At 48.5% G+C, this 24150-nt stretch overlaps 1 protein-coding gene and 1 pseudogene across 2 annotated transcripts; one reads left to right on the forward strand and one right to left on the reverse strand.

The window, feature by feature from the left end:
- The first annotated feature begins 912 nt into the window (after window positions 1-912).
- On the forward strand, window positions 913-6075 carry GSTK1 (glutathione S-transferase kappa 1). Of its 2 annotated transcripts, XM_036247521.1 has the most exons (8): window positions 913-1081; window positions 1602-1683; window positions 1883-2011; window positions 2290-2390; window positions 2577-2612; window positions 4707-4823; window positions 5380-5473; window positions 5753-6073. In XM_036247521.1, the coding sequence occupies exons 1-8, from the start codon at window positions 1010-1012 to the stop codon at window positions 5800-5802; spliced, it is 681 nt and encodes a 226-aa protein (XP_036103414.1). In that variant the 5' UTR covers window positions 913-1009; the 3' UTR covers window positions 5803-6073. The 2 variants fall into 2 exon arrangements, with proteins under 2 accessions (XP_036103414.1, XP_036103413.1); XM_036247520.1 differs by having other exon boundaries at window positions 1016-1683; window positions 5753-6075.
- An 8898-nt stretch (window positions 6076-14973) lies between these two features.
- On the reverse strand, window positions 14974-15610 carry LOC118619721 (annotated as a pseudogene).
- Between the last annotated feature and the right edge of the window lie 8540 nt (window positions 15611-24150).

The following is a 24150-nucleotide window of genomic DNA, read 5'->3' on the forward strand; positions in this document are numbered from 1 at the left end:
GGAATCTTTATTGCCATGTGTTTTCCAAGTCATAAAAGTAGTAATGTTAAAAACAATTTTAGCCCTGGCTGGTTTGGCTCAGCGGTTAGAGCGTGGGCCTGCTGTCCAGAGAGACCAGGGTTGGGTTCCCGCTAAGGGCATGCACCTCCGTTGCCGTTTGTCCTTGGTTGCGGTTAGGGTGTGTGGGTGGCAACCACTTGATGTGTCTCTCTAACATCGATGTTTCTCTCTCTCTCTTCCTCCCTCTCTCCCTCCCTCCCACTCTGTTGGAAGATAAAAGCAAAAAAAAAAAATTTTTTTTAATTAAATGAAACGTTACAAAGTTCTGCCTGTGCGATAAATGTAATCCCAATATAAGGCAATATGACATTCACAAATACAAGTAAGACAGGCCATTCCCACTATCATTCCAATGGTCGTTGCAGGAAGGCTTCCTCCTCTCCTTCATTCACTCACAGAATATGTTCTGATGGCCAGATATGTTCCAGGCATTGTGCTAAGCTCTGAGATAGAGATATAGTGCCCCGGTCCCGGGAGGTTCCTGCAACTGCCAATCTGAATCCTTTCGCTTCTCCCAAGTCTAAATGAGGTCGGGGGTATCATTAAGTATCCCCATTTTTATGACGGATGAGGAAACTGAGGTTCAGAGAGGTTGAGAGTCTTGCCGAGGGCGCACAGCTACGGGAGAGGCGAGGCTCGCGTCTCAAATCACCTCCTTGAGCCCCAGACCCCACCGGGCGGCGTTGAGGTGCGCGGGTCACCAAGCCTGCATGCTCCTCCGGGACGCCCACCCACCCCGCTCCCGGGCGCAGCCCCGCCCCGCCCCGCCCCGCCCCGCCGTGCCCCGCCGCCCGACTCGGTCCCGCGCTGTGCCCGGAGGCTGCGCAGTGAAGGCGGGGGGCGGTCCTCCGCGCAGGCCGGGAACCGCGGGCGGAGTCACCACGCTCCAGCAGAAGGAAACGTGCACCCCCTGTCTTCTGGAGCGTCACTCGCTTCTCGGCGCTGCAGCATGGCGCCCCTGCCGCGGACCCTGGAGCTGTTCTACGACGTGCTGTCCCCCTACTCCTGGCTGGGTTTCGAGGTGACGCCGGGCCTGGGAGGGCGAGGGCCGAGGGAAGGGCCAGCGCAGGACGCAGGGCCCACGGTCTCCGCAGTTGCTGGCGCTGCCCAGAGGAGTTTAGGACATGCCGGCAGAGCCAGGGCTGAAGGTCACTTCGTGTTTGTGACTCGGCTACAGTCGCTGGCTCCGCTCCAGCCCTCACATCCTCAGGCAGTGCTTCCCCACAGCGGTCTGGAAAAGGGTCAGCCCCGAACAATCCAGGAAAAAACCTCGGCACCGCCACCTCTTAGCCTTCTGGTGTCAGTTTGGGCTGTGGGGAGGGTGGAAACTGTCCGCACGAACTAAGGTCCTGGGGTAGAATTCTAGGAGTGAGAGAGTTTTGCCTTTTCAAACCCAGCGATTTAGGGTTTCCCCTGACCCTTACGTTGCTTCCAGAGCCTCTGGCTAATCAGTTGCCATGCAACACCCGTCCCTTTCCCTCTGCCGTGTTCACACCTTCCATCCTGCTCGTGGGCTCGGATCTTCGCCTGCGCTCCTGCAGATCCTGTGCCGGTATCAGAACATCTGGAACGTCAGCCTGCAGTTGCGTCCGACCCTCATTGCAGGGATCATGAAAGACAGTGGTATAAAGGAAGCCGCGCTTGGGGCAGAGACTTGAGGGAGGGATGATTTCAAAGGCCCAGGGGACGCTGCCCTCAAACGGGTATTTATATGGGCACCGGCAGCTAGTCGTTCTCCCTCTGCCCAAAACCCAGTAGGGGTCCCCCAACCCTGGGATTCTTGGGCCATCTCTCGCCAGCAGGTCCTACTTTCCACTTGCAGGGAACAAGGCGCCCGCTCTACTCCCGCGCAAGGCCAAGTACTTGTCAGGTGACCTTAAGCTCCTGGCACAGCATATGCAGGTTCCCATCCAGTTCCCCAAGGATTTCCTCTCTGTGATCCTTGATAAAGGTGAAGAGAGTGGGATACAGATGGGAGGCAGTGAAGGTAGAGGTTGTAGGGCCAGGAAAGGGGGGCTGACACAAACCCTGCGAGAACTCAGACTCAGAGTTGAGCAAACAGAAGGTTGAGGGGACACAGCAGGAGAAAGAGCAGGACAAACCAGGTATGAGAAACAGGTGGGAGCCGAGGGCGATTGAGCTCTGGAGGATGTCAGATGCAGGAAAGAGCAGGTCCACCTTTGGGAAACAAGCCAGGGAGCCCTACTCCTGAGTGCCTCTGCCCCACAGGAAGTTTGTCAGCCATGCGCTTCCTCACGGCTGTGAACTTGGAGCACCCGAAGATGCTGGAGAAAGTGTCCAGGGAACTGTGGATGCGCGTCTGGTCACGGGTGAGGGCTGGGCTCTAGGAACCCACCTGGAAGACCCCGGAGGACTTGGTGACTCCCCCCTGGGTCCATTTCCAGTCTCCTGCTCCTCCCCTCCCCTACTGTTCACTGACCTCCTGTCCATCCCACCCCACACGCACACACACCCGCCTGGCCACTCCCTTCCTTCTGAGTGTTGCTTCTTCCCAGGATGAAGACATCACGGAGCCTCAGAGCATCCTGGCAGTGAGTGTCCTGGCCCTGCCCCTCCCCCCCCCACCACCACCACCATAGGGAATCTGAGAACAGTTGGCATTTGGGGATGGAGAGAACATAGTTTTCTTACTAGATGGAAGAGGTCATTGTTATCTGGGGAGAAAGGACGTCTGTGTTTGAGAGGACAGATTGCTGAAAGGCTGCAGTTATGAGCACTCTAACAGTACATCTCAGGGTTGGAAGGGGAAGTGCAAAATCCTACGTTTGAATTTATTTGATGGAAGAAGTCAGTGAGAGAGGATAACCATTAGCCCTACGCCCTCATAGGGAGGCATGGAATATTGGCAAATCTTGACTCCAGACCACTCCCAACAGAAACCTCACCAACACATCCAGAGTAGGAAGCAGGTGACTTTAAAAGCAGGCTTTAAAAAGACAAAAAGAGATAACCGAGTCAAGCCAGAATTATACAAAAAACAGAGGGAGGACAAATGGAAATAGCTCAAAACATTGAAATGTGTGCCACACAGTACATTTTTCTTTGGGATTAAATCAGAAAATTCAAAACAATGTCCCTTTAGTGTACAAAAGACAGTTGAGGTGAGCCTGGCCGGTGTGGCTCAGTGGATTGTCATCCAGTGGACTGAGAGGTCCAGGTTCCATTCCCGGTCAGGGCACATACCCTGCTTTCAGGCTCTATCCCCAGTAGGGGGCGTGCAGGAGGCAGCCGATTGATGTTTTTCTCTCACATTGATGTTTCTCTCTCTCCCTCTCTCTCTAAAAAAAATCAATAAAAACATTTTTTTTTTAAAAAGATAGTTGAGGCATATTCAAATTTAATATGTAAAATGGCAAATAACAAAAGTTAAACACATGAAGAATGACCAGTATACCCTCCAGTGTGTTTATGCCACAAAGTCTATGCAGAGACTTGCCTTTTCACTTAGTACCCAACAGCCATGTCCCATGCCATCGTAAACTCATTGAAAGTGTATTTTGTACTTCTTAGCTCCTACCTAGCGTTCCACTCAGCGGACTTCTTTTTGTTTGCTTCACCATTCCCCTAACATCGGGCATTTGGTCTGGGACACAGTCCCCTCATGCAGTGAAGTCAAAGACAATGTCACATGGGAACGCACTGCATGATTTCATTTCCGCTCCGGGCCAAGGAGGTCAGGTTTCAGTGGTCCTTGAACTTGGCTGTATATTAAAATCACCTTGAACACCTGGGTGACATGCCACCCCCGAAATTCCAGTGTAATTGTTCCAGGGGATGGCCTGTGAGTTGGGGTTCTTAAAAGCTCCCCCAGGAGATTCTACTGTGCAACCAGACCACTGGTCCCAAAGAATAACAAACCCCAAAGTGACGCCTGTACCGTTCTCTTGAAGCCAGGCGGTGCTCCAGCTGCGTGCCCTGCTTAGAATTCCCTAGGAAACTCCATGGGAGCTAGAGCGCAGCCTTGATGTAAAAACAAAAACCAAAAAACCATGAGGTATTCAGGAGTCCAAGAAGTGGGAAGGCAAGAGCCCCAGACTTAATGTCTGGGACTTGGATTCTTGCTTTGGCTCTGCTATGACCCAGCTCTTAATCTGACCAAGTCGGGCACTACCTGGATCTGTCTCCTGTTTGGTTACTGAAGAAAGATGTCAGGAGCTGTCTCTAAGATGCCTTCTGGTGTTAAATTTATGCAACTATAGCTGGGCTGGTGTGGCTCAGTGGACTGAGCGTTGTTCCATGGACTGAGAGGTCCCGGTTCGATTCCCTGTCAGAGCATATGCCCAGGTTGTGGGCTCAATCCCTAGTGGGGGGCATGCAGGAGGCGGCCAGTCAATGTATCTCTCTCACATCAATGTTTTTATCTCTCTCCCTTCCTCTCTCTCTAAAAAATCAATAAAAACATTTTTTAAAAAAATTTATGCAACTATAACTGCCAACCGTTTTCCCACCAAACTTAAGGTTTTGAAGAAAGAAAATAGCCCCTCTTAGCAAGGATAGACCTCTGCTCATGGATGGGTAAAGGCCCTTGCAGGAAAAATTGGGGACAGACAGTAGAAAGACTCGCGTTTTCTCCTGAGAGGCCCCACTAATGCAGACACCTTTGTGCTCCCTGCCACGTCCCTCAGGCGGCAGAGAAGGCTGGCATGTCGACAGAACAAGCCCGGGGACTTCTGGAAAAGATAGCAACGCCGCAGGTGAAGAACCAGCTCAAGGAGACCACCGACAAGGCCTGCAAATACGGGGTGAGCCACTCGTGATGTGCTGCACAGAGCCTGAGAGCACCGGGTCCTCCCTAGCTCTCCCAGCTGAGCCTCCCCTCCCTCCTGTCCTGAGCCCAAGGAAAGGGAGAGGGGGAGACAGATGGTGATGAAAGAGCACCTGAGCCCTGGCCAGTTTGGTCAGTGGATAGAGCGTCGGCGCAAGGACCGAAGGGTTTTGGGTTTGATTTCTAGTCAAAGGCATGTACCTGGGTTGCTGGTTCGATCCCTGGCCCCAGTCTGGGTTGTGTGGGAGGCAGCCAATCGATGTGTCTCTCTCACATCGATATTTCTCTCCCTCTCTCCCTCCTTCCCTTCCACTCTATCTAAAATTCAATGGAAAAATATCCTCAGGTGAGGGTTAACCAAAAAAGAAAAACAGAACTTTTGAGAGTTAGAAAACGCTTGGAGCCACAGGGCCTCACAGACACCTCTGGCTGTTTGTGCCCATGACCTCAGACAAGTGCTGGCTCAGGCCCTGCGTGCCTGTGACCCCAGCCTGAGGGCCACCTTCCTCCCTGCACTTCACTGCTTTCTCTAGGCCTTTGGGCTGCCTGTCACCGTGGCCCACTTGGATGGCCAAACCCACATGCTCTTTGGCTCTGACCGGATGGAGCTGCTGGCACACCTGCTGGGTAAGTGACAGGTTGACACCGAGCTGCCCTTGACCCCAGTCCCACTGCCATTATATCAGATGACCAGAAGGACAGATCCAGAGCAAAACGTGGTCTAGGTATGTCCAACAAGGAGGCCTTCTGTCGACACAGGGTGCTTGAGGTTGAATGGGGCGGGGCCGCCTTCACCCCTGTAGTAGAGAAGGAGGCCTCTGTACCTTGAAGCCAGGCACAGGTCTCCCGAGAGAAACGGGGGGCTTGCGGAGCCAGCCTCAGATATGCGTGATTTTCTCCATCCAGGAGAGAAGTGGATGGGCCCGGTGCCTCCAGCCGCGGCTGCCAGACTTTAAGGATGCCCAGAGGAAGCACAACCAGTGGTATAAAAAGCAGACCATCTGCTTACCCCTCCACCGAGGGGCGCTGGGATGGAGGTTCCTCTGGCGCTGGCTGTGGGGCGTCCTCCGAGTCACTCTCGGCTGCTTTTGCTTCTGTGCCTCCCGGGTGCCTTGCGAGAGCCCCAAGCTCTGCCTTCGCACAGAATAAACCTAATGCCCTTAGACACACTATCTCTGGTGTCCGTGTTCCTCGTTCCTGCGGCAGCACACTTCTGCTCCGGGTGTTTGAGAGAAGCAGCTCCACGTGGAAGGAGGGGGAACAGTCCCTCTTTTTCTTCTGCAGAAACTCCCTGGGTCTCTGTCAGGGACAACAAACTAAGCCACATGGGTTTGGCAACTGTCCAGTTTGGCACCTCCTGTCTTGTGACCGGCCACGGGCTGAGGTGGAGCTGGGACCTGAGGCCCAGCGGGAGTGCAGGCTGGGGCTAACCGGGGCGTGGCTGAGCTTGCACCAGGATTTGAACCCGGTCCAACTACACCGACCAGCAGAGGCAGGACAAGGTAGCGCAGGGAGACCAGCTGGAGCTCCTTAGCCTGGGGAAGTTGCTCATCCCTTCGTAGCTCCCTCCTCACAGCCCAGGCCTCTCCCTGCCTACGGTAAGCCCTGCTGTTCCCACCCAAACCTGTAGCTTTGCCCCTCCCCCAGGCATGTGTCCAAAGTCCCTGCTCTATGTGCGCCCACCCTGCAACATCAGAATGCCTGTGTTCCGACAGCATCCCGACCTCTGACCATATCCTTTATTCAGCAGCTGAAACCCCCTGGACCCCTGGTGGATCCTATGAGCCATCTCCCCTCCCCCTCCCTCTGGCTCCTTCGCCTCTCCTGTCCATTTTCCCCATTGTCCCCCTCGTGGTCTGGCTTCCTCCCCTTGCCCCTCTTCCATTATTCCAGCATATTCCAGGATGTCAGGTTACCTTTCCCAGGCTTCTCTGTGAGGTGATGCCTGAGCTGCATCTCCAAATAAGCACTCTCTCCTTCAAAGCAGATTTCTTCAAATGCTCGTTTCAGCATTATCTGTGATATCAATTAACTTAGATATTTAACGGTGGGAAGATGCTTGAATAAATTAGAGTACATCCAAGATGTGATGTTTCAAAGCCATCCAGCAGGAGATCTTGATATATTAATCCTAGAATGAAGTATGTCACAATGTTTCAACTTTGTGTACCTTTTTAAATGATCATTTATTGTGGTAAACAAAATATATTTAAATGAAGATAAATCAAGACTTTGTAGATTCACATTTGGGTACAATTGTGCCAATTGCTTAACTTAATCCTAAATCTTACCTCAGGCTAATGTGGGATAATCTCTTATCTCTTATCAGTTACATTTTTTTCTGAGATCTGCCCAGTCTTTTTCAAAGACTAGCATCCTATATTCCTAAACCAATGGCAGAATTAATGTTCCCTGGAGGAAGGAGACAATTTAGACAAATCCTTATAGTCATGATCTAGATTATAATTTCTGAACATCGGCCAAACAGAATCCAAAATAAGTGTATTCAGGCTTTCCAAAGACAGAGAACAAATAGGATACTTATAGATTTACAAAGAAACCAGAAGCCCTGGCCAGTTGCTCAGCGGTTAGAGTATTGGCCCTTGGACCAGAGTTACAGGTATGATTCCCAGCCTGGTTGGTGTTGTGTGGGAGGCAACCAATTGATGTTTCTCTCTCTCTCCCTTCCTTCCACTCTTCTAACAAATCAATGGAAAAATAGTCTTGGGTGAGGATTAACAACAACAAAAGAAATGAGAGATTATGGAGAATTGGCTCACATGATGAAGGGAGCTGAGCAGGCCCACAGTCTGCTGTGTGCAAGCAGGAACCCCCACAGCGGCAGTGTGGGTCCAGTGGAAGAGCAGGAGGCGTGCACAGCGGCAGTGTGGGTCCAGTGGAAGAGCAGGAGGCCCGCACAGCGGCAGTGTGGGTCCAGTGGAAGAGCAGGAGGCCCGCACAGCGGTAGTGGGTCCAGTGGAAGAGCAGGAGGCCCGCACAGCGGCAGTGTGGGTCCAGTGGAAGAGCAGGAGGCCCGCACAGCGGCAGTGGGTCCAGTGGAAGAGCAGGAGGCCCGCACAGCGGTAGTGGGTGAGTGGAAGAGCAGGAGGCCCGCACAGCGGTAGTGGGTCCAGTGGAAAAGCAGGAGGCCCAGCACAGCGGCAGTGTGGGTCCAGTGGAAAAGCAGGAGGCCCGCACAGTGGCAGTGTGGGTCCAGTGGAGGAGCAGGAGGCCAGCACAGCGGTAGTGGGTCCAGTGGAGGAGCAGGAGGCCCAGCACAGCAGCAGTGTGGGTCCAGTGAAAGAGCAGGAGGCCCGCACAGCGGCAGTGTGGGTCCAGTGGAAAAGCAGGAGGCCCGCACAGCGGTAGTGTGGGTCCAGTGAAAGAGCAGGAGGCCCGCACAGTGGCAGTGTGGGTCCAGTGGAAGAGCAGGAGGCCCAGCACAGCGGTAGTGGGTCCAGTGGAGGAGCAGGAGGCCCAGCACAGCAGCAGTGTGGGTCCATTGGAGGAGCAGGAGGCCCGCACAGCGGCAGTGGGTCCAGTGGAAGAGCAGGAGGCCCGCACAGCAGCAGTGTGGGTCCAGTGGAAAAGCAGGAGGCCCGCACAGCGGTAGTGTGGGTCCAGTGGAAGAGCAGGAGGCCCGCACAGCGGTAGTGGGTCCAGTGGAAGAGCAGGAGGCCCAGCACAGCGGTAGTGGGTCCAGTGGAGGAGCAGGAGGCCCGCACAGCGGTAGTGTGGGTCCAGTGGAGGAGCAGGAGGCCCAGCACAGCAGCAGTGTGGGTCAGTGAAAGAGCGGAGGCCCGCACAGCGGGCAGTGTGGGTCAGTGGAAAGAGCAGGAGGCCGCACAGCGGTAGTGGGTCCAGGGGAAGAGCAGGAGGCCCGCACAGCGGTAGTGGGTCCAGTGGAAGAGCAGGAGGCCCGCACAGCGGTAGTGGGTCCAGTGGAAGAGCAGGAGGCCCGCACAGCGGCAGTGTGGGTCCAGTGGAAGAGCAGGAGCCAGCACAGCGGCAGTGGGTCCAGTGGAAGAGCAGGAGGCCCGCACAGCGGTAGTGGGTCAGTGGAAGAGCAGGAGGCCCGCACAGCGGTAGTGGGTCCAGTGGAAAAGCAGGAGGCCCAGCACAGCGGCAGTGTGGGTCCAGTGGAAAAGCAGGAGGCCCGCACAGTGGCAGTGTGGGTCCTTTGGAGGAGCAGGAGGCCAGCACAGCGGCAGTGTGGGTCCAGTGGAAGAGCAGGAGGCCCAGCACAGCGGTAGTGGGTCCAGTGGAGGAGCAGGAGGCCCAGCACAGCAGCAGTGTGGGTCCAGTGAAAGAGCAGGAGGCCCGCACAGCGGCAGTGTGGGTCCAGTGGAAGAGCAGGAGGCCCGCACAGCGGTAGTGGGTCCAGTGGAAGAGCAGGAGGCCCGCACAGCGGCAGTGTGGGTCCAGTGGAAGAGCAGGAGGCCCGCACAGCGGTAGTGGGTCCAGTGGAAAAGCAGGAGGCCCGCACAGCGGCAGTGTGGGTCCAGTGGAGGAGCAGGAGGCCAGCACAGCGGCAGTGTGGGTCCAGTGGAAGAGCAGGAGGCCCAGCACAGCGGTAGTGGGTCCAGTGGAGGAGCAGGAGGCCCGCTCAGCAGTAGTGGGTCCAGTGGAGGAGCAGGAGGCCAGCACAGCGGCAGTGTGGGTCCGGTGGAAAAGCAGGAGGCCCGCACAGCGGCAGTGTGGGTCCAGTGGAAGAGCAGGAGGCCCGCATAGCGGTAGTAGGTCCAGTGGAAGAGCAGGAGGCCAGCACAGCGGTAGTGGGTCCAGTGGAAAAGCAGGAGGCCCCGCACAGCGGCAGTGTGGGGGCCCAGGTGGAAGAGGCAGGAGGCCCCGCACAGCGCAGTGTGGTCAGGTGGAAAAGCAGGAGGCCCGCACAGCGGCAGGTGGTCGGTGGAAGGAGCAGGAGGCCAGCACAGCGGACAGTGTGGGTCCAGTGGAAAGCAAGGAGGCCCCGCACCAGCGGCAGTGGTGGGTCCCGTTGGAGGAGCAGGAGGCCCGCACAGCGGCAGTGGGTCATGGTGGAAGAGCAGGAGGCCCGCATCAGCGGCAGCTGTGGGTCCTTTGGAGGAGCAGGAGGCCCGCACAGCGGCAGTGTGGGTCCTGTGGAGGAGCAGGAGGCCCAGCACAGCGGTAGTGGGTCCAGTGGAGGAGCAGGAGGCCCAGCACAGCAGCAGTGTGGGTCCAGTGGAAAAGCAGGAGGCCCAGCACAGCGGCAGTGTGGGTCCAGTGGAAGAGCAGGAGGCCCGCACAGCGGCAGTGGGTCCAGTGGAAAAGCAGGAGGCCCGCACAGCGGTAGTGGGTCCAGTGGAGGAGCAGGAGGCCCGCTCAGCGGTAGTGGGTCCAGTGGAGGAGCAGGAGGCCAGCACAGCGGCCGTGTGGGTCCAGTGGAAGAGCAGGAGCCAGCACAGCGGCCGTGGGTCCAGTGGAAGAGCAGGAGGCCCGCACAGCGGCAGTGTGGGTCCAGTGGAAGAGCAGGAGGCCCGCACAGCGGCAGTGTGGGTCCAGTGGAAGAGCAGGAGGCCCGCACAGCGGCAGTGTGGGTCCAGTGGAAGAGCAGGAGGCCCGCACAGCGGCAGTGTGGGTCCAGTGGAAGAGCAGGAGGCCCAGCACAGCGGAAGTGGGTCCAGTGGAAGAGCAGGAGGCCCAGCACTGCGGCAGTGTGGGTCCAGTGGAAAAGCAGGAGGCCCGCACAGCGGCAGTGGGTCCAGTGGAAGAGCAGGAGGCCCAGCACTGCGGCAGTGTGGGTCCAGTGGAAAAGCAGGAGGCCCGCACAGCGGCAGTGGGTCCAGTGGAAGAGCAGGAGGCCCAGCACTGCGGCAGTGTGGGTCCAGTGGAAAAGCAGGAGGCCCGCACAGCGGCAGTGGGTCCAGTGGAAAAGCAGGAGGCCCGCACAGCGGCAGTGGGTCCAGTGGAAGAGCAGGAGGCCCGCACAGCGGCAGTGTGGGTCCAGTGGAAGAGCAGGAGGCCAGCACAGCAGCAGTGTGGGTCCAGTGGAAGAGCAGGAGGCCAGTACAGCGGCAGTGGGTCCGGTGGAAGAGCAGGAGGCCAGCACAGCGGCAGTGGGTCCGGTGGAATAGCAGGAAGGCCCGCACAGCGGCAGTGTGGGTCCGGTGGAAGAGCAGGAGGCCCGCACAGCGGCAGTGGGTCCGGTGGAAGAGCAGGAGGCCCGCACAGCGGCAGTGTGGGTCCGGTGGAAGAGCAGGAGGCCAGCACAGCGGCAGTGTGGGTCCAGTGGAAGAGCAGGAGGCCCGCACAGCGGCAGTGTGGGTCCAGTGGAAGAGCAGGAGGCCCGCACAGCGGCAGTGTGGGTCCAGTGGAATCCAAAGGCAAGAGAGCCCAGAGCGCCGATATCTGAGGGCAGGAGATGGATGTAGCAGTTCAAGCAGAGAGCAAATTCCCCTTCTGCCTTTTTGTTCTGTCTGGACCCCCAAAGGATTGATGATGCCCACCCACCTCGGTGAGAGCCAGCTCTCCTCAGTCTACCCCTTCAAATGCTGACCTCTTCTGGAAACACCCTCACAGACACCCCCAGAAATAATGCTTTATCAGCTCTCTAGGCATCCCTCGGCCCAGTCAAAGTTTCATACTTAAGCTTAGTTTCTCCCCTTCCCCTCCAGATCAGAAGTTGTAATGTAACATAAAAGCTGCAGCTATGTCAACACCCAGAATTCAATAGTGACCACTTGTTTGCCTTGTCATTCAAATTCCAAGGTTACCAAAAACGCAACCTTCTTGGGTAAAATTTCTAGAAGTGATTTTTTTTTAATAGATCCAAAGTTCACGTAGTAATTAACAAAAAAAGGCATGCATGTGGTTAAGAAACAAAACAGAAACAAAGCAAGGTGTCAAGTCAAAAGTGAAGAGTCTCTCCTTTCTGACTCCTATTGCTATTCTTTAGGTTTTTTGTGTATCTTCCCAGAAATGTCCTTCTTCTTTAACATGCAAATGTCAGCCACAATACAGAGAGATGCTATGCACCCTTCACCAGTTTCCCCAGTGGTAACATCCTGCACAACTGTAGTACAATAACACAACCAGGAACCGGACATTGATGGGCTCCATCAACCTTCCTCAGATTTCTCAGTGTCACATGATGTCATTTGTGAGTCTGTCTTTAGTTCCACATCATGTTATCACCTGAACACTCGTGTGACCACCACACAGTCAAGATACACATCTTCCAGCACAAGGATCCCTCATGCTCCCCTTTTACAGAACAGCTCCCTCCCCACTTGCCTCACCCCCTGGCGAGCATTAATCTGTTAGTCACAGAGTTTTGTCTTTCAAGGGTGCTGTATAAATGCAATCCGATTGGCTGGTTTACTCTCAGTATAACTATACTGAGGTCCATCAAGGTGTTGCATATATTGTAGTTTGTTCCCATTTATTGCTGAGTAGTTTTCCATGGTATGGATGTGCCAGCCTGTTTAACCTGCTGAAGGTCATTTAGGTCACTTCCAGTTTGGGGCTATTACAAATAAAGCTGCTCTGAACATTCGTGTACAGGTTTTTGTGTGCACATAAGTTTTCATTTCTCTGGGGTAAGTGCCCATAAGTACAATTGCTGGGTCAACTGGTAAGTGCATGTCCCATTTTATAAGAAATTGTCATACTGCCCTGGCCAGTGTGGCTCAGTTGGTTGAGCCTCCCATGCACCAGAGGTGACCAGTTCAATTCAGGGTCAGGGCACATGCCCGGGTTGTGGATTTTATCCCCAGTAGGGAGCATGCAGGAGGCAGTGGTGTTTTTCTCTCTCCCTCTCCCTCTCTCTCAAAATCAATAAATATACATTAATATATTTTTAATACATTAATACACTTTTATTGATTTTTTAGATAGGAAGGGAGAAGAGGAGAGAGATTGAAACATCCATGTGCTGCTTCCCGCACGCCCCCTACTGAGGATCCAGCCTGCATCCCAGGCAGGTGCCCTGACCAGGAATCGAACTGGGACCTCTAGGTGCATGGGAGGATACCCAACCAACTGAGCCACACTGGCCAGGCAAAAATATCTTTTTAAAAAAATAAAAAGAAACCACCATTCTTTTCCAGAGTGGCTGAGCCATTTTGCCTTCCCACCAGCAATGTGTGAGTGGTCCAGTTTCTCCACATCCTCATCAGCATTTGTTATTATTACTATTTTTTATTTTAGCCTTTCTGATAGGTTTGTAGTGATAACTCATTGCAATTTTTTTGACATCACTTAGTTAAGATTTATTTCAAAGCCTGAAATCATTCAGACCAATCAAAAATGGTACTACTGCAATTTCTTACTTAAACTAAAAGTTACAAACATTAGAGGGCATTACCTAACTCCTAACCCACACACTGTACCATTTAAGTGATGGCAATTTCACAAAATGTAAGGTGACAAAATAATAAAGAACTTTCACAAACTTACTGAAGATACAATTAGCAGCAATCTATTCAAACACAAATTTCATTTTACATTTTCCATGTCTGTTTTCAGCTTCATAAAACCACTGATAATTAAGGCTTCTTTCAAGTATAGAATTTCTAACATTAAACTACATTTCCTAAGTATTTTAATAGACAAATGAATAAAACACACTATACTGCTTGCCATAAATCCATACACCAAAAAGTAAAAAATAATCCTACTGAATTTATCCATGCTTCCCCTTCTCCAACATTTAACTTTAGATGTTATTCTAAATACCTTATAAATATTTTGGTTAAAATTAGTTCTCTATTAGTGCAGATTAGGGAAAAATGACTTGTATTAATTTATCTTTAAAATTGCCTTCCATACACCTCTTTCTCTATCGCCCAATCAAATCTGGTGCCAAAGAGCATAATATAATGTACTGCTCCCGGGGCCTAAAGAACCTGTAATCTTAATTTCCTAATTATCCAATGATCTCAACTTCTTGCCAAACAAAAGTCTCCAGTGTCCAAAAATCACTTCTTAGTTGTTAGGGGAAAAAAATGTATAGTATGATGATTATTTAACTAAAACTTTATTATTTATACCTTCCCCCAAAGCTACAAGCACTCTTATCATTAAATTACACCGTGCAGACACAACTACAACAGTGTGTTTGCTCAGGAACATATAATCATGTTAAATATAAATAGCTTTCTATTTCATAGTTTAATTGGTTCTTAAACAGTTTCCCTGGGGGGAGAAACAAGAATTTTGTGTTCTTTAAGAAACTGGTATATGCACATGAGCTGCTGTGTGTTCATTTAAACTTTGTGAAAACCTAAAGATGAAGCTCTCAGGGTTTTTTCATATAGTGGAGAGATGGAATGGTAGAGATATATGCAATCCTTTGTAAGTCATAGGATATTCTAAATGTGTGGGGGGGGGGGGGGCTCACATAGGCAATTATTTAAAGGAGAAAAAAACCCAAAGTCATGAAAAATGTTGAAGAGTATCTACTCTTAAAAAGAGAAAAGTGCTGTACAACACAAAAATGAAACCCACCAATTCAAACAAAACACTCATTTTAATGTTTTAAAAGACAGACCCAAAAACTGATAGGCAGAGGGAGTCCAGATCCACCCCCCCCCCAAATGAACACAATACAATGATTTGACCTTATAGAAGAAATGACTAATGAAAATTGCCCAAGTTTTCATGTTTGTGGTAATATATTAATGCACAAAATATCAAAAAGACAAAGTATGAATTTCCCCCCATAGGCTTATAATAAACTATCAAACCTCTATTTAATACATTTACTTTCATAAGCCCTCTGTATAGCAGCAAATGCTACACACACATACACACGTGCTAGTATTTTACTATGAGGATTAGTTTTCATTTCAAACTAGTGACTTGCCTTTTTACCCATAGCTATATACTGTACATTTAATTTTCCTTATGAGACACTTAAGACCTTTCTAGTGGTAAATTTTAGTCAACATATTACATAAAAAGAATCTTGATTTTTAAAATGAATCTTTTTAGTACTATACATGATGGGTATAATTGAACATGAAGCATAATGATAATTACATTGTGCTGTTTAAACTAATTCACAGCTTTAGGAACATTTTTGGTTTTTAAAATATAACTAAGATGAGACTGCATAGTTATGAGCAGTAAAATACTGGAAAACAATGAATGAGTAAGTAAGATGATTATTCATCAGTGGCCATTATTTTGCTTTTAGGAACCTGGAAGAAATTGTCTTCTTTGAGTTTCAAATGTTCTGGTAAATCTAGTCGTTCCTTAGCTTTCTTAATATCACCTTGAATTGCTGAAATAAGTGACTCTAGAGAGTCCAAGTTCTTTTCTGGTCTGAGGTACCAGCGACAGCCATGAGGATTTCTCCATAAACGTCCTCTCTGAAGGTATGCATGATATGGGTTTCCATGGACTTCTCTGTGTTCTTGTAGTATGGGTTCCATCCTGTGCTCAACACCATCTTATGGACATCTCCACTTCCAACACTGGCCCGTCCATAATAAATGCCAGTGGATACATCAACTGGAAGATTACTACTTGTTCAGGAAAGTTAGCTGTGGGGATGCCCAGGTGTTGGACCCTGGCCAAAGCCCCGCACCATTTGCCTGCTGCGGAAATAGGGCAGGTGACCCTGTCTGCTTGCGGCAGCGCGTGGCCCAGTCCGCATGTCCCGCGGAGCCGCTGTGGAGGTGGTGCCAGTACCTCCCGGACCAGCCAGCAGGGAGACAAGGGCGGGAGCTCAGCCGCTGGCCGGCAAGGAGCACAAAAGGCTGGGAGGTGCCAGGGACATGCCCGGTGCAAGCCCCTCATGCTGCTGACCCGACAGAAGCTGCTTGGCCCATTGTGATTTTTTTAAATCTGCATTTCCCCAGGGGCTAATGGTGTTGAACTTCTTTTTGTGTGCTAACTTGCCATCTGTGTGTCCCCTTCAGTGGAATATCTAGTTGATGTCTTTTGCTCATTTTCTAATTGGATTGTTTCGATAAATGTCCATATTGTTTACAATACTGGGTTCTAAAAGAATAAATGAACTGTAAGGACACATCTTTGAGACAATGGGAAAGATAACATGGACTGGGTATTAGGTGATATTAAGGGATTAATGTTAATTTCATTAAGTGTGATGATGGCAGGATAGTTGTACACACAAAATTCTCATTGGTCAGAATTCCATTCTGAAATATTTGGGGTAGAGGTGGCAGGATGCCTTTTATTTATTTATTTATTTATTTATTTATTTATTTTTGGAAGGGAGGGAGGGAGAGAGAGAGAGAAATGTTGATGTGAGAGAGACACATTGATTGGTTGCCTCCCACACAACCCCAACCAGGGCCAGAGACTGAACCTGCAAAACCCAGGAACATGCTCTTGACCCGGAATCGAACCCGAGACCCTTCGGTCTGTGGGCGAACACTCTAACCACTGAGACAAACCTGCCAGGGTGGCAGAATGTCTTTTAAAGATGGGAGGGGTGGAAGGAGTAGATGAGACAACAGTGGCAAAATGTTGATAGCTGTTGAAGCTGTGGGATAGGTACTCAGAGGGTGCGTCATACCATCCTTTCGTCTTTGGTGTGCCTGGGGATACTTCCAGGCTAGACCTGTGTTTAAACAGTAATGTAATGAAAATGAAATTCTGCAGTAGCGCATATCTTCACCATATCCCCAGAGCACTGTGCACACAAAGCTGGCTTCACGGACTTGTAACCTGCGCCCTCACATAGGGCTTTGTAGCCAGTTTAATGTTCTGCTATCGCTGTCTTGAAATCCTTCAAAGTTTTGAACAAGGGGCCCTGAATTTTCATTTTGTGCTGGACTCCACAAATTATGTAGCCGTAGCTAATCCTGCAAGCACATAATACATGCTGAGTAAATGTTTACCAAATGAACAGAACAAAGAAGAGAAGAAAGTGAGTGAGAGAAGGAGAAAGGGGACAGCAAAAAGGAGATTTTAAGGCCAAAGGAGAGACAGAGAAAGTACCAAGTAGAAAAGTTGAATGGAGATTCCAGGAAATGATGCTACTGGGGAGGCAGGGAGGTTCAGGAAGAAATGAGGAGCCCAGGTGGAAGGGTTTGGGGACACTGTTCATTACTCTCCTCAGAGGAATCACAGCCCCTCATTCCACTACTATTTCCAAGCACAAGCGAAAGTGGAAGCAGAAAGAGGCAGCCACTTGGGCTCCAGGGTAAAAGCGGATTGGAGGCTGGGGGACCGACTGGACCGCTGTTCCTTGTTTGTCTCATGCCCTTAATCCCAGCCTAGAGAGCTCCCTCAGTGTCTTTACAGAGGGGTAGGAAAACTAAAATGCGTGGCTTGGAGCAGATCCTCTTAAGCCAAGCCATGTTCAAGGCGATGGCTGGCTCTGGCTGATGCCAGATTGGAAAAGACTGGGAAAGGTGGGGGCAGGGGCAGGCAATTGAGGGAGGGCCAAGGGATCAAAAGATCATGAATCATTAAATCAGTAAGTATTTCAGTAATTACTAAAAACTGATACAACAATCATTTATTGTTTCCTCCATGCCCCATAAAGGAATGTAAACAAACCCCACTCCTTATCCATGACACATTCCTGATCCCCACCCTTCTCAGCACAGTGTCGCTCCTCTGACCCCAGCAGCACTTTGTACCTTGTCTTGCAGTTAGCTAAATACATGTCTTTCCTCCTCTGGACAGTAAGCCCCTTGAGAGTGAGATCCCTATGGTATCTACTGTACACACCTCAGAGCATCACACAGAGCAGGTGAACAACAGAAAGCGTGCTGGTCATCGGCTGGATGACGTTGAGCAACCACTGCCTCTACAGAGGACAGTCACCACACTCATGTGGACTTTTTGCTCAATAGTTCAGAGGCCCCCAGGCAAACAACAAACTGTGACAAAGGTGTGGGCGGTCTCCGGTGGACAGAATGGATTCGTCACAAGTTTACCAAGTCAAGAATTGCAGATGACGTGTTTCAGCCTTCACCTGCAGATCATGAAAAATACGACGGGTACCCGCAGCACTCCCCTAAACTGCATCTTGTTACCAGAAGAAAGGGTGAAAAACACGTCTATGGTGGAGGAAAGATGTAATAAAGGTGCTTGGGTTAGAAAAGGTGCACACTCCTCACGTTCACCAGAGCATCCCTCAGTGAATGCAAGACTGAGAGGGGTTAGACGTTTGGTAAGAATGAAACCCCAGAGGTGGCCATGAGGACCTCCAGCAGAGGAGGACCTGGCTCCCCTGTGCCTCATGGGCACTCAGTGTGGTGGCATCTAAGCTCTGTGGCCAAGAAACAAATACTCCCTAATGCCAGAGCGTTTCACATTAAAATGTGCAAATCATTTTTATTTAAAGATGGTGAGAAAATGTTCTCACTAACATATATTTTAATTGCCAGTATAAATGCCAATATATCATATATATTATATATCATCTATATATATCATTTATATGACTAAAAACTGATACAACACTAAATAATTGTTGTATCAGTTTTTAGTAATTAGTAAATGATAAATATATCATTTATATATATTGTCCATAAAATGTCCATTTAATAGATGGTAGAACTGAGATCTGGTTTGGCCCTCTACAAAAAATATGTGACTAATCACAATGCCTCCCTGTTACCACTCTGCAAACATTTCTAATAAACACAATGCACTTGTGTCACTTGGTAATAACCACACTCAATTTCTCAAATTCCAGAATCGCCTCTGTGGCTCAGTGCTGAGTATCTGCGAGAGTGACAGCCTGAACGAGCTCCACTGTTCACGCAGTTCATTCGAGAGCTTGGTGCAATACGACAACTAGTAGGTGAGGGTGACAAGGCATATTTATCCTGACATACGAAAGGTTTATGATTTTTCGGAAGTGTTTCCAGCCCAGAAATACCAATGTTGTGACCGACTTCATGTTAAATCGTTTGTCCACCTGCCCTACACATTTGGAGGAGCTGTAAGGCAACTAACAGAGAAAAACACTCTCAACTAAGTTAAAAGGTCAAAAGTCTGAGTTTGATTCTAAGTAAACAAATCAGGTACTTTCTCTGAGCTGGTTCCCTCCTCCGTAACATGAAAATGATCATCAGACTGAACCATGCGATTGTTATTAAGGACCAAATGAGATCATGGTTGTGGGCCAGGCTGTTTCTTCACACACATATATTACCACCAACGCCTTCTTAGAAGAAGTCCCCTGCACATGGGGCTTCCAGGGCCATTCAGCTAAAAGGTTTACCTTTTACAACCGGCCTTTATGAGTCCATAAGATAAGCATCCTGGTACTGAGCCTGCAATCTTAATTTCCCATCTTGCCTTTTAGGTCGATAACCTTATCTCATCTTCTGACCTCTTTTGCTGCCTTTGCTGTCTGAAGATCAGCCTTTTCTTAAGATGTCAAACAATGGAGAAATAGCATCTAACTCCTTCTCCAGGGAAGACCAGAATAATGATCTTAGAATATCATAGGTGTTTTGTTAAATTATCATTATGAGGGCAGCCAAAAAGAGTGTTTAAAGTGGGCTGACTAAGTGACTCAGAGCCAGGGTTCTGGACTGGGGCTGCGGGTTCAAATCTTGGACCCACCCTTGAGGAGCTATACATTTTCCTCAAGTTTCTGACCTCACCCATAAAATGGACATAAAAGTACCACTTGTTACATTATACATAATTTAAGTTAGTTTGGGTAAAGTATTTAGCACTGTGAGCAGTACACACACACACACACACACACACACACACACACACACACAATACTGCAAACATTTTGACTACAAGTACAAAGCAGACCGATATTCAGAAACACCAAACCACAGAAATATCAAGTCTTAGAGGAGTACTCAGTGGTAGACACCTGTTACCTCTCACTGGAAGTCTAATCATCTCCATTTCTCCCTGTCCTCGCACTTCCCTTGACCATCACCCCCACAAATGAGGTGGGCACAGTGGCCAGCTGAGCAGGTTGAACCAACCTCTACCAAGGTGGTCCGTGGAAGGGGGCAAGCAGAAAATGGACTGGCAATTGAATTAAGTGGTGCACTCAGATTCTGCTAAGGACACTAAATTAATAAAGAAAAGAGAAAAGGAAAGGCTTTGGGGAAATAATCTGGCCATGAGTATTCAGAGAAATACAAATTTTCACATTGCCTGTCCCAGTAATGACCTTTCTTCGAATTCAACAGGAGGAAATAATCAAAAAAGGAGGAAAAACTACACGTTACAAGATGTTGTGGATGAAAAGGGGGTTCTATGGAAAGTAACCTCACAGGAGAATCTGATCATAAATTCCTAACTGGGCAGGTCACAGTGGGTAGTCATGCCCCAGGTATATAATTTCTTTAGTGAAAGGTTTTTAAGCCAGCCCTAGGTACATCTAGGTTAAACACACCTTTGAAATACCAGAAGGAATACCCCTTGAAGACATAACCCCCCTCAAGAGAGCACAGAATCTTAACTATCCTGCAATCCCTGAGCACCTTGCTTTCTCCCCTCTTCAACTCATCTTCTTTCTGTCTCTCCTTAATTTCAAATGCATAAAAGAAATTGCAAAACTGTCATTCTTCAGAGCATTTTATTTATTTTGATTTTTTTATTTATTAATTTGTTTTTGTTACAGATGTTTCTCATTTTTCCCCCACTGACACGTTCCTCCCCCCGCCCCATCCCCAGCTTTGTTGTCTATGTTCATTGGTCATGCATACATGCATGTAAGTTCTGTGGTTTATCTCTTCCCCCAACTCCCCCTTCTCTGAGGCTTATCAGTCTGTGCCCCACCTCTATGTCTCTGGGTTAACTTTGTTCATCAGTTTGTTTAGTTCATTATATTCCACAAATAAGTGAGATCATGTGATATTTGTCTTTCTCTGCTTGGCTTCTTTCGTTTAGCATAATACTCTCCAGGTCCTTCCATGCCATCTCAAAGGATAAGAGATCTTGCTTTCTTACAGCTGCATAGTATTCCATTGTGTACATGTACCAAAGCTTTTTAATCCACTCATCTACTTATGAACACTTGGGTTGTTTCCAGATCTTAGCTATTATAAATAGTGCTGCTATAAACATAGGGGTACATATATTCTTTCTGATTGATGTTTCAGGTTTCTTAGGTTATATTCCTAAAAGTGGGATCACTGGGTCAAATGGCAGTTCAATTTTTAACTTTTTGAGGTAACACCACAGTGTTTTCCACAGTGACTGCACCAGTCTGCATTACCACCAGCAGTGTACTAGAGTCCCCTTTTCCCCTCGCCAACACTTGTTGTTTAATGATTTGTTGATGGTGGCCATTCTGACAGGTGTGAGGTGGTACCTCAGAATTGTTTGATTTGCATCTCACTGATGATTAGTGATGTTGAGCATGTCTTCATATGTCTCTTGGCCATTTGTATGTCCTTTTTGGAGAGGTGTCTATTTAGGTCCTCTGCTCATTTTTTAATTGGGTTCTTTGTCGTCCTTTTGTTGAGTTGTATGAGCACTCGAGATATAATTTTGGAAATGAACCCCTTATCTGATGCATCATTGGCGATTATGGCCTCCCATATAGTGAAATTCCTTTCCATTTTGATGGTTGTTTCTTTTGCTGTGCATAAACTTTTAAGTTTGATGTAGTCCTATGTGTTCATTTTCTCCTTTGTTTCTGCTGCCTTAGGTGATGTATCAGTGAAAATTCTGCTGCGTATGATGTCTGAGATTTTGTTGCCTACATTTTCTTCTAGAATTTTTATGAATTCATGAGTCTCATTTAAGTCTTTTATCCATTTTGTGTTTATTCTTGTGTATGGTATAAGTTGATGTTCTAGCTTCATTTTTTTGCAAGTAGCTGTACAATTTTCCCAACACCATTTATTGAAGAGACTGTCTTGACTCCACTGTATGCTCTTGCCACTTTTGTCAAATATTAATTGAGCATATTGTCTTGGATCCATTTCTGGGTTCTCTATTCTGTTCCACTGATCTATCTGCCTGTTCTTGTGCCAGTACCAGGCTGTTTTGATTACAGTGGCTTTGTAGTATAACCCGAAATCTGGTAATGTGATCCCTCCTACTTTGTCCTTCTTTTTCAAGATTGCTGTGGCTATTCGGGGTCTGTTTTTGGTTTCATATGAACTTTTGAAGTGTTTTTTCTAGTTCTGTGAAGTATGTCGTTGGTATTTTGATGGGGATTGCATTGAATCTATAGATTGCTTTGGGTAGTATGGACATTTTAATGATGTTAATTCTTCCAATCCATGAACAAGGTATATGCTTCCACTTTTTTATATCTTCCGCTATTTCTTTTTTCAATGACCTGTAGTCTTCTGTGAAGAGGTCCTTTACTTCTTTGGCTAAGTTTATTCCTAGGTATCTTAATTTTTTTGTTGTGATGATAAATGGGATTTTCTTTTTGGTTTCTCTTTCTGTGATTTCATCATTGGTGTATAAGAATGCCATAGATTTCTTGATGTTAATTTTGTATCCTGCTACTTTGCCAAATTCATTTATTAAGTCTAGTAGATTTTTGGTGGAGTCTTTAGGGTTTTCTATGTACAATATCATGTCATCTGTAAATAATGAGTTTCACTTCCTCCTTTCCAATTTGGATCCCCTTTATTTTTTCTTCATGTCTAATCGCTGTGGCTAAGACCTCCAGTACTATGTTAAATAAAAGTGGCAAAAGTGGGCATCCCTATCTTGTTCCCGTTCTCAAGGGGAATGCTTTTAGTTTTTGCCCATTGAGTATGATGTTGGCTGTAGGTTTTTCATATATGGCCTTTATTATGTTGAGATATGATCCCTCTATTCCCACATTGCTGAGTGTTTTGATCAAAAAATGGGTGCTGGATTTTGTCGAATGCTTTTTCAGCATCTATTGATATGATCATATGGTTTTTATCTTTCATTTTGTTTATGTGGTGTATCACATTGATTTGCAAATATTGTACCATCCTTGCATGCCTGGGATGAATAATTTTTTTGATGTATTGCTGGATCTGATTTGCTAATATTTTGTTAAGGATTTTGGCATCTGTGTTCATTCAGGGATATTGGCCTGTAGTTTTCTTTCTCGTAGTGTCTTTATCTGGTTTTGGAATTAGCATTATGCTGGCCTCTTCAGAGCATTTTAGATCTTGCTTCTCAGCAACTGTCATCAGTTTTGGCTCAAATAAGCTCATAAAAATTATCTATAGGTTTAGACAGTTTCACATCTACATTTACTGTATGTACCAATGACTGTTGGCCAATCTCCTTCTGTTAGTATATTAACTGCACATTGAAATTCTTCTGACCCCTGCCACACTTTTCCCATTTGAGCGGAATAGTAAGGAAATTGGTGGAATCAAAATAACAACTAGCTCTCCTCCCACTTTCCCTTCCCACTTCTGAAAGAGACACACCTCATTTACACACCACACCCACAGCCTTCCTGTTACATCCCCTCCCTCTCTGCTCTGTCAGTCTGGGACAGAGACTCAGCATCATTGGCATCCCACCACTATACACACAGGCATACCACTCCAGGGACACGCCCCTTCTTCCTCCTCCTCCTCTTCCTCCTTCTCCTCTCTCTCTCTCTCTCTCACACACACACACACACACACACACACACACACTCACATATTGTCTACTGCAACAGCCCTGGTTGTGGCCCATGACTGTCCTTGGGATTAGACTTGTGCCCTGTTACCTGCTACTCCCTTCCATGTGTCCATGGTAACTCTCTGAAGGCATGGTGTCTAGCCTTGTCCCAGCCACTCTGCACCTCCCCAAATGTGCCTCACTCAGATTTACTGCCTGACCCATAACTGAAAGAGTGGGTCCCACTCCAGGTGGGGAACCAGTGGGTGGTGAGACCAGGCCAAACGCAAAGCATTCAGCCATGCTTAGTGAGCACCCGAGTTAGTTGCTGGGATTCAGAGGTGACTAAAACAAATCATTCACCTGGAGAAGCTCACAATGGAAGAAAGGTGTGTAAACAGAAAGTTGCTGTATAAACAGGTCACGGCTGGGACAGGGGTAGGAAGGAATGCTGTGGTCACACAGTGGAGACAGCCTCCATGGCAAGCAGCACCTCAGAGGTGGCTTTTGAAGAATCAAGAGTTAACCGTGCCAGGAAGCATACACACAAACTGGTCTTACAGGTCTGCAGAAAACAAGCAGTTCATAGAAAAGGAGCCGTGGCAGTGGAAGCAGAACACCACCCAGGCCCCCAGCAGTGCTCCCAGTCCACGGAGAGTAAACAACCAGGACCTCTGCTCCCAGGCACAATATATATTCTCTAAATATAAGGCAAACTGCTCTGAAGACAATGTGCATGGAGAAGGGACAAGGACAGGTAAATTTAACTCTGGTCCTAAGTACAAAGATCACAGGGTGGGGACCACTCTCAT

Source organism: Molossus molossus, unplaced genomic scaffold (genome assembly GCF_014108415.1).
Source record: "Molossus molossus isolate mMolMol1 unplaced genomic scaffold, mMolMol1.p scaffold_m16_p_7, whole genome shotgun sequence".
NCBI classification, from domain to species: domain Eukaryota; kingdom Metazoa; phylum Chordata; class Mammalia; order Chiroptera; family Molossidae; genus Molossus; species Molossus molossus.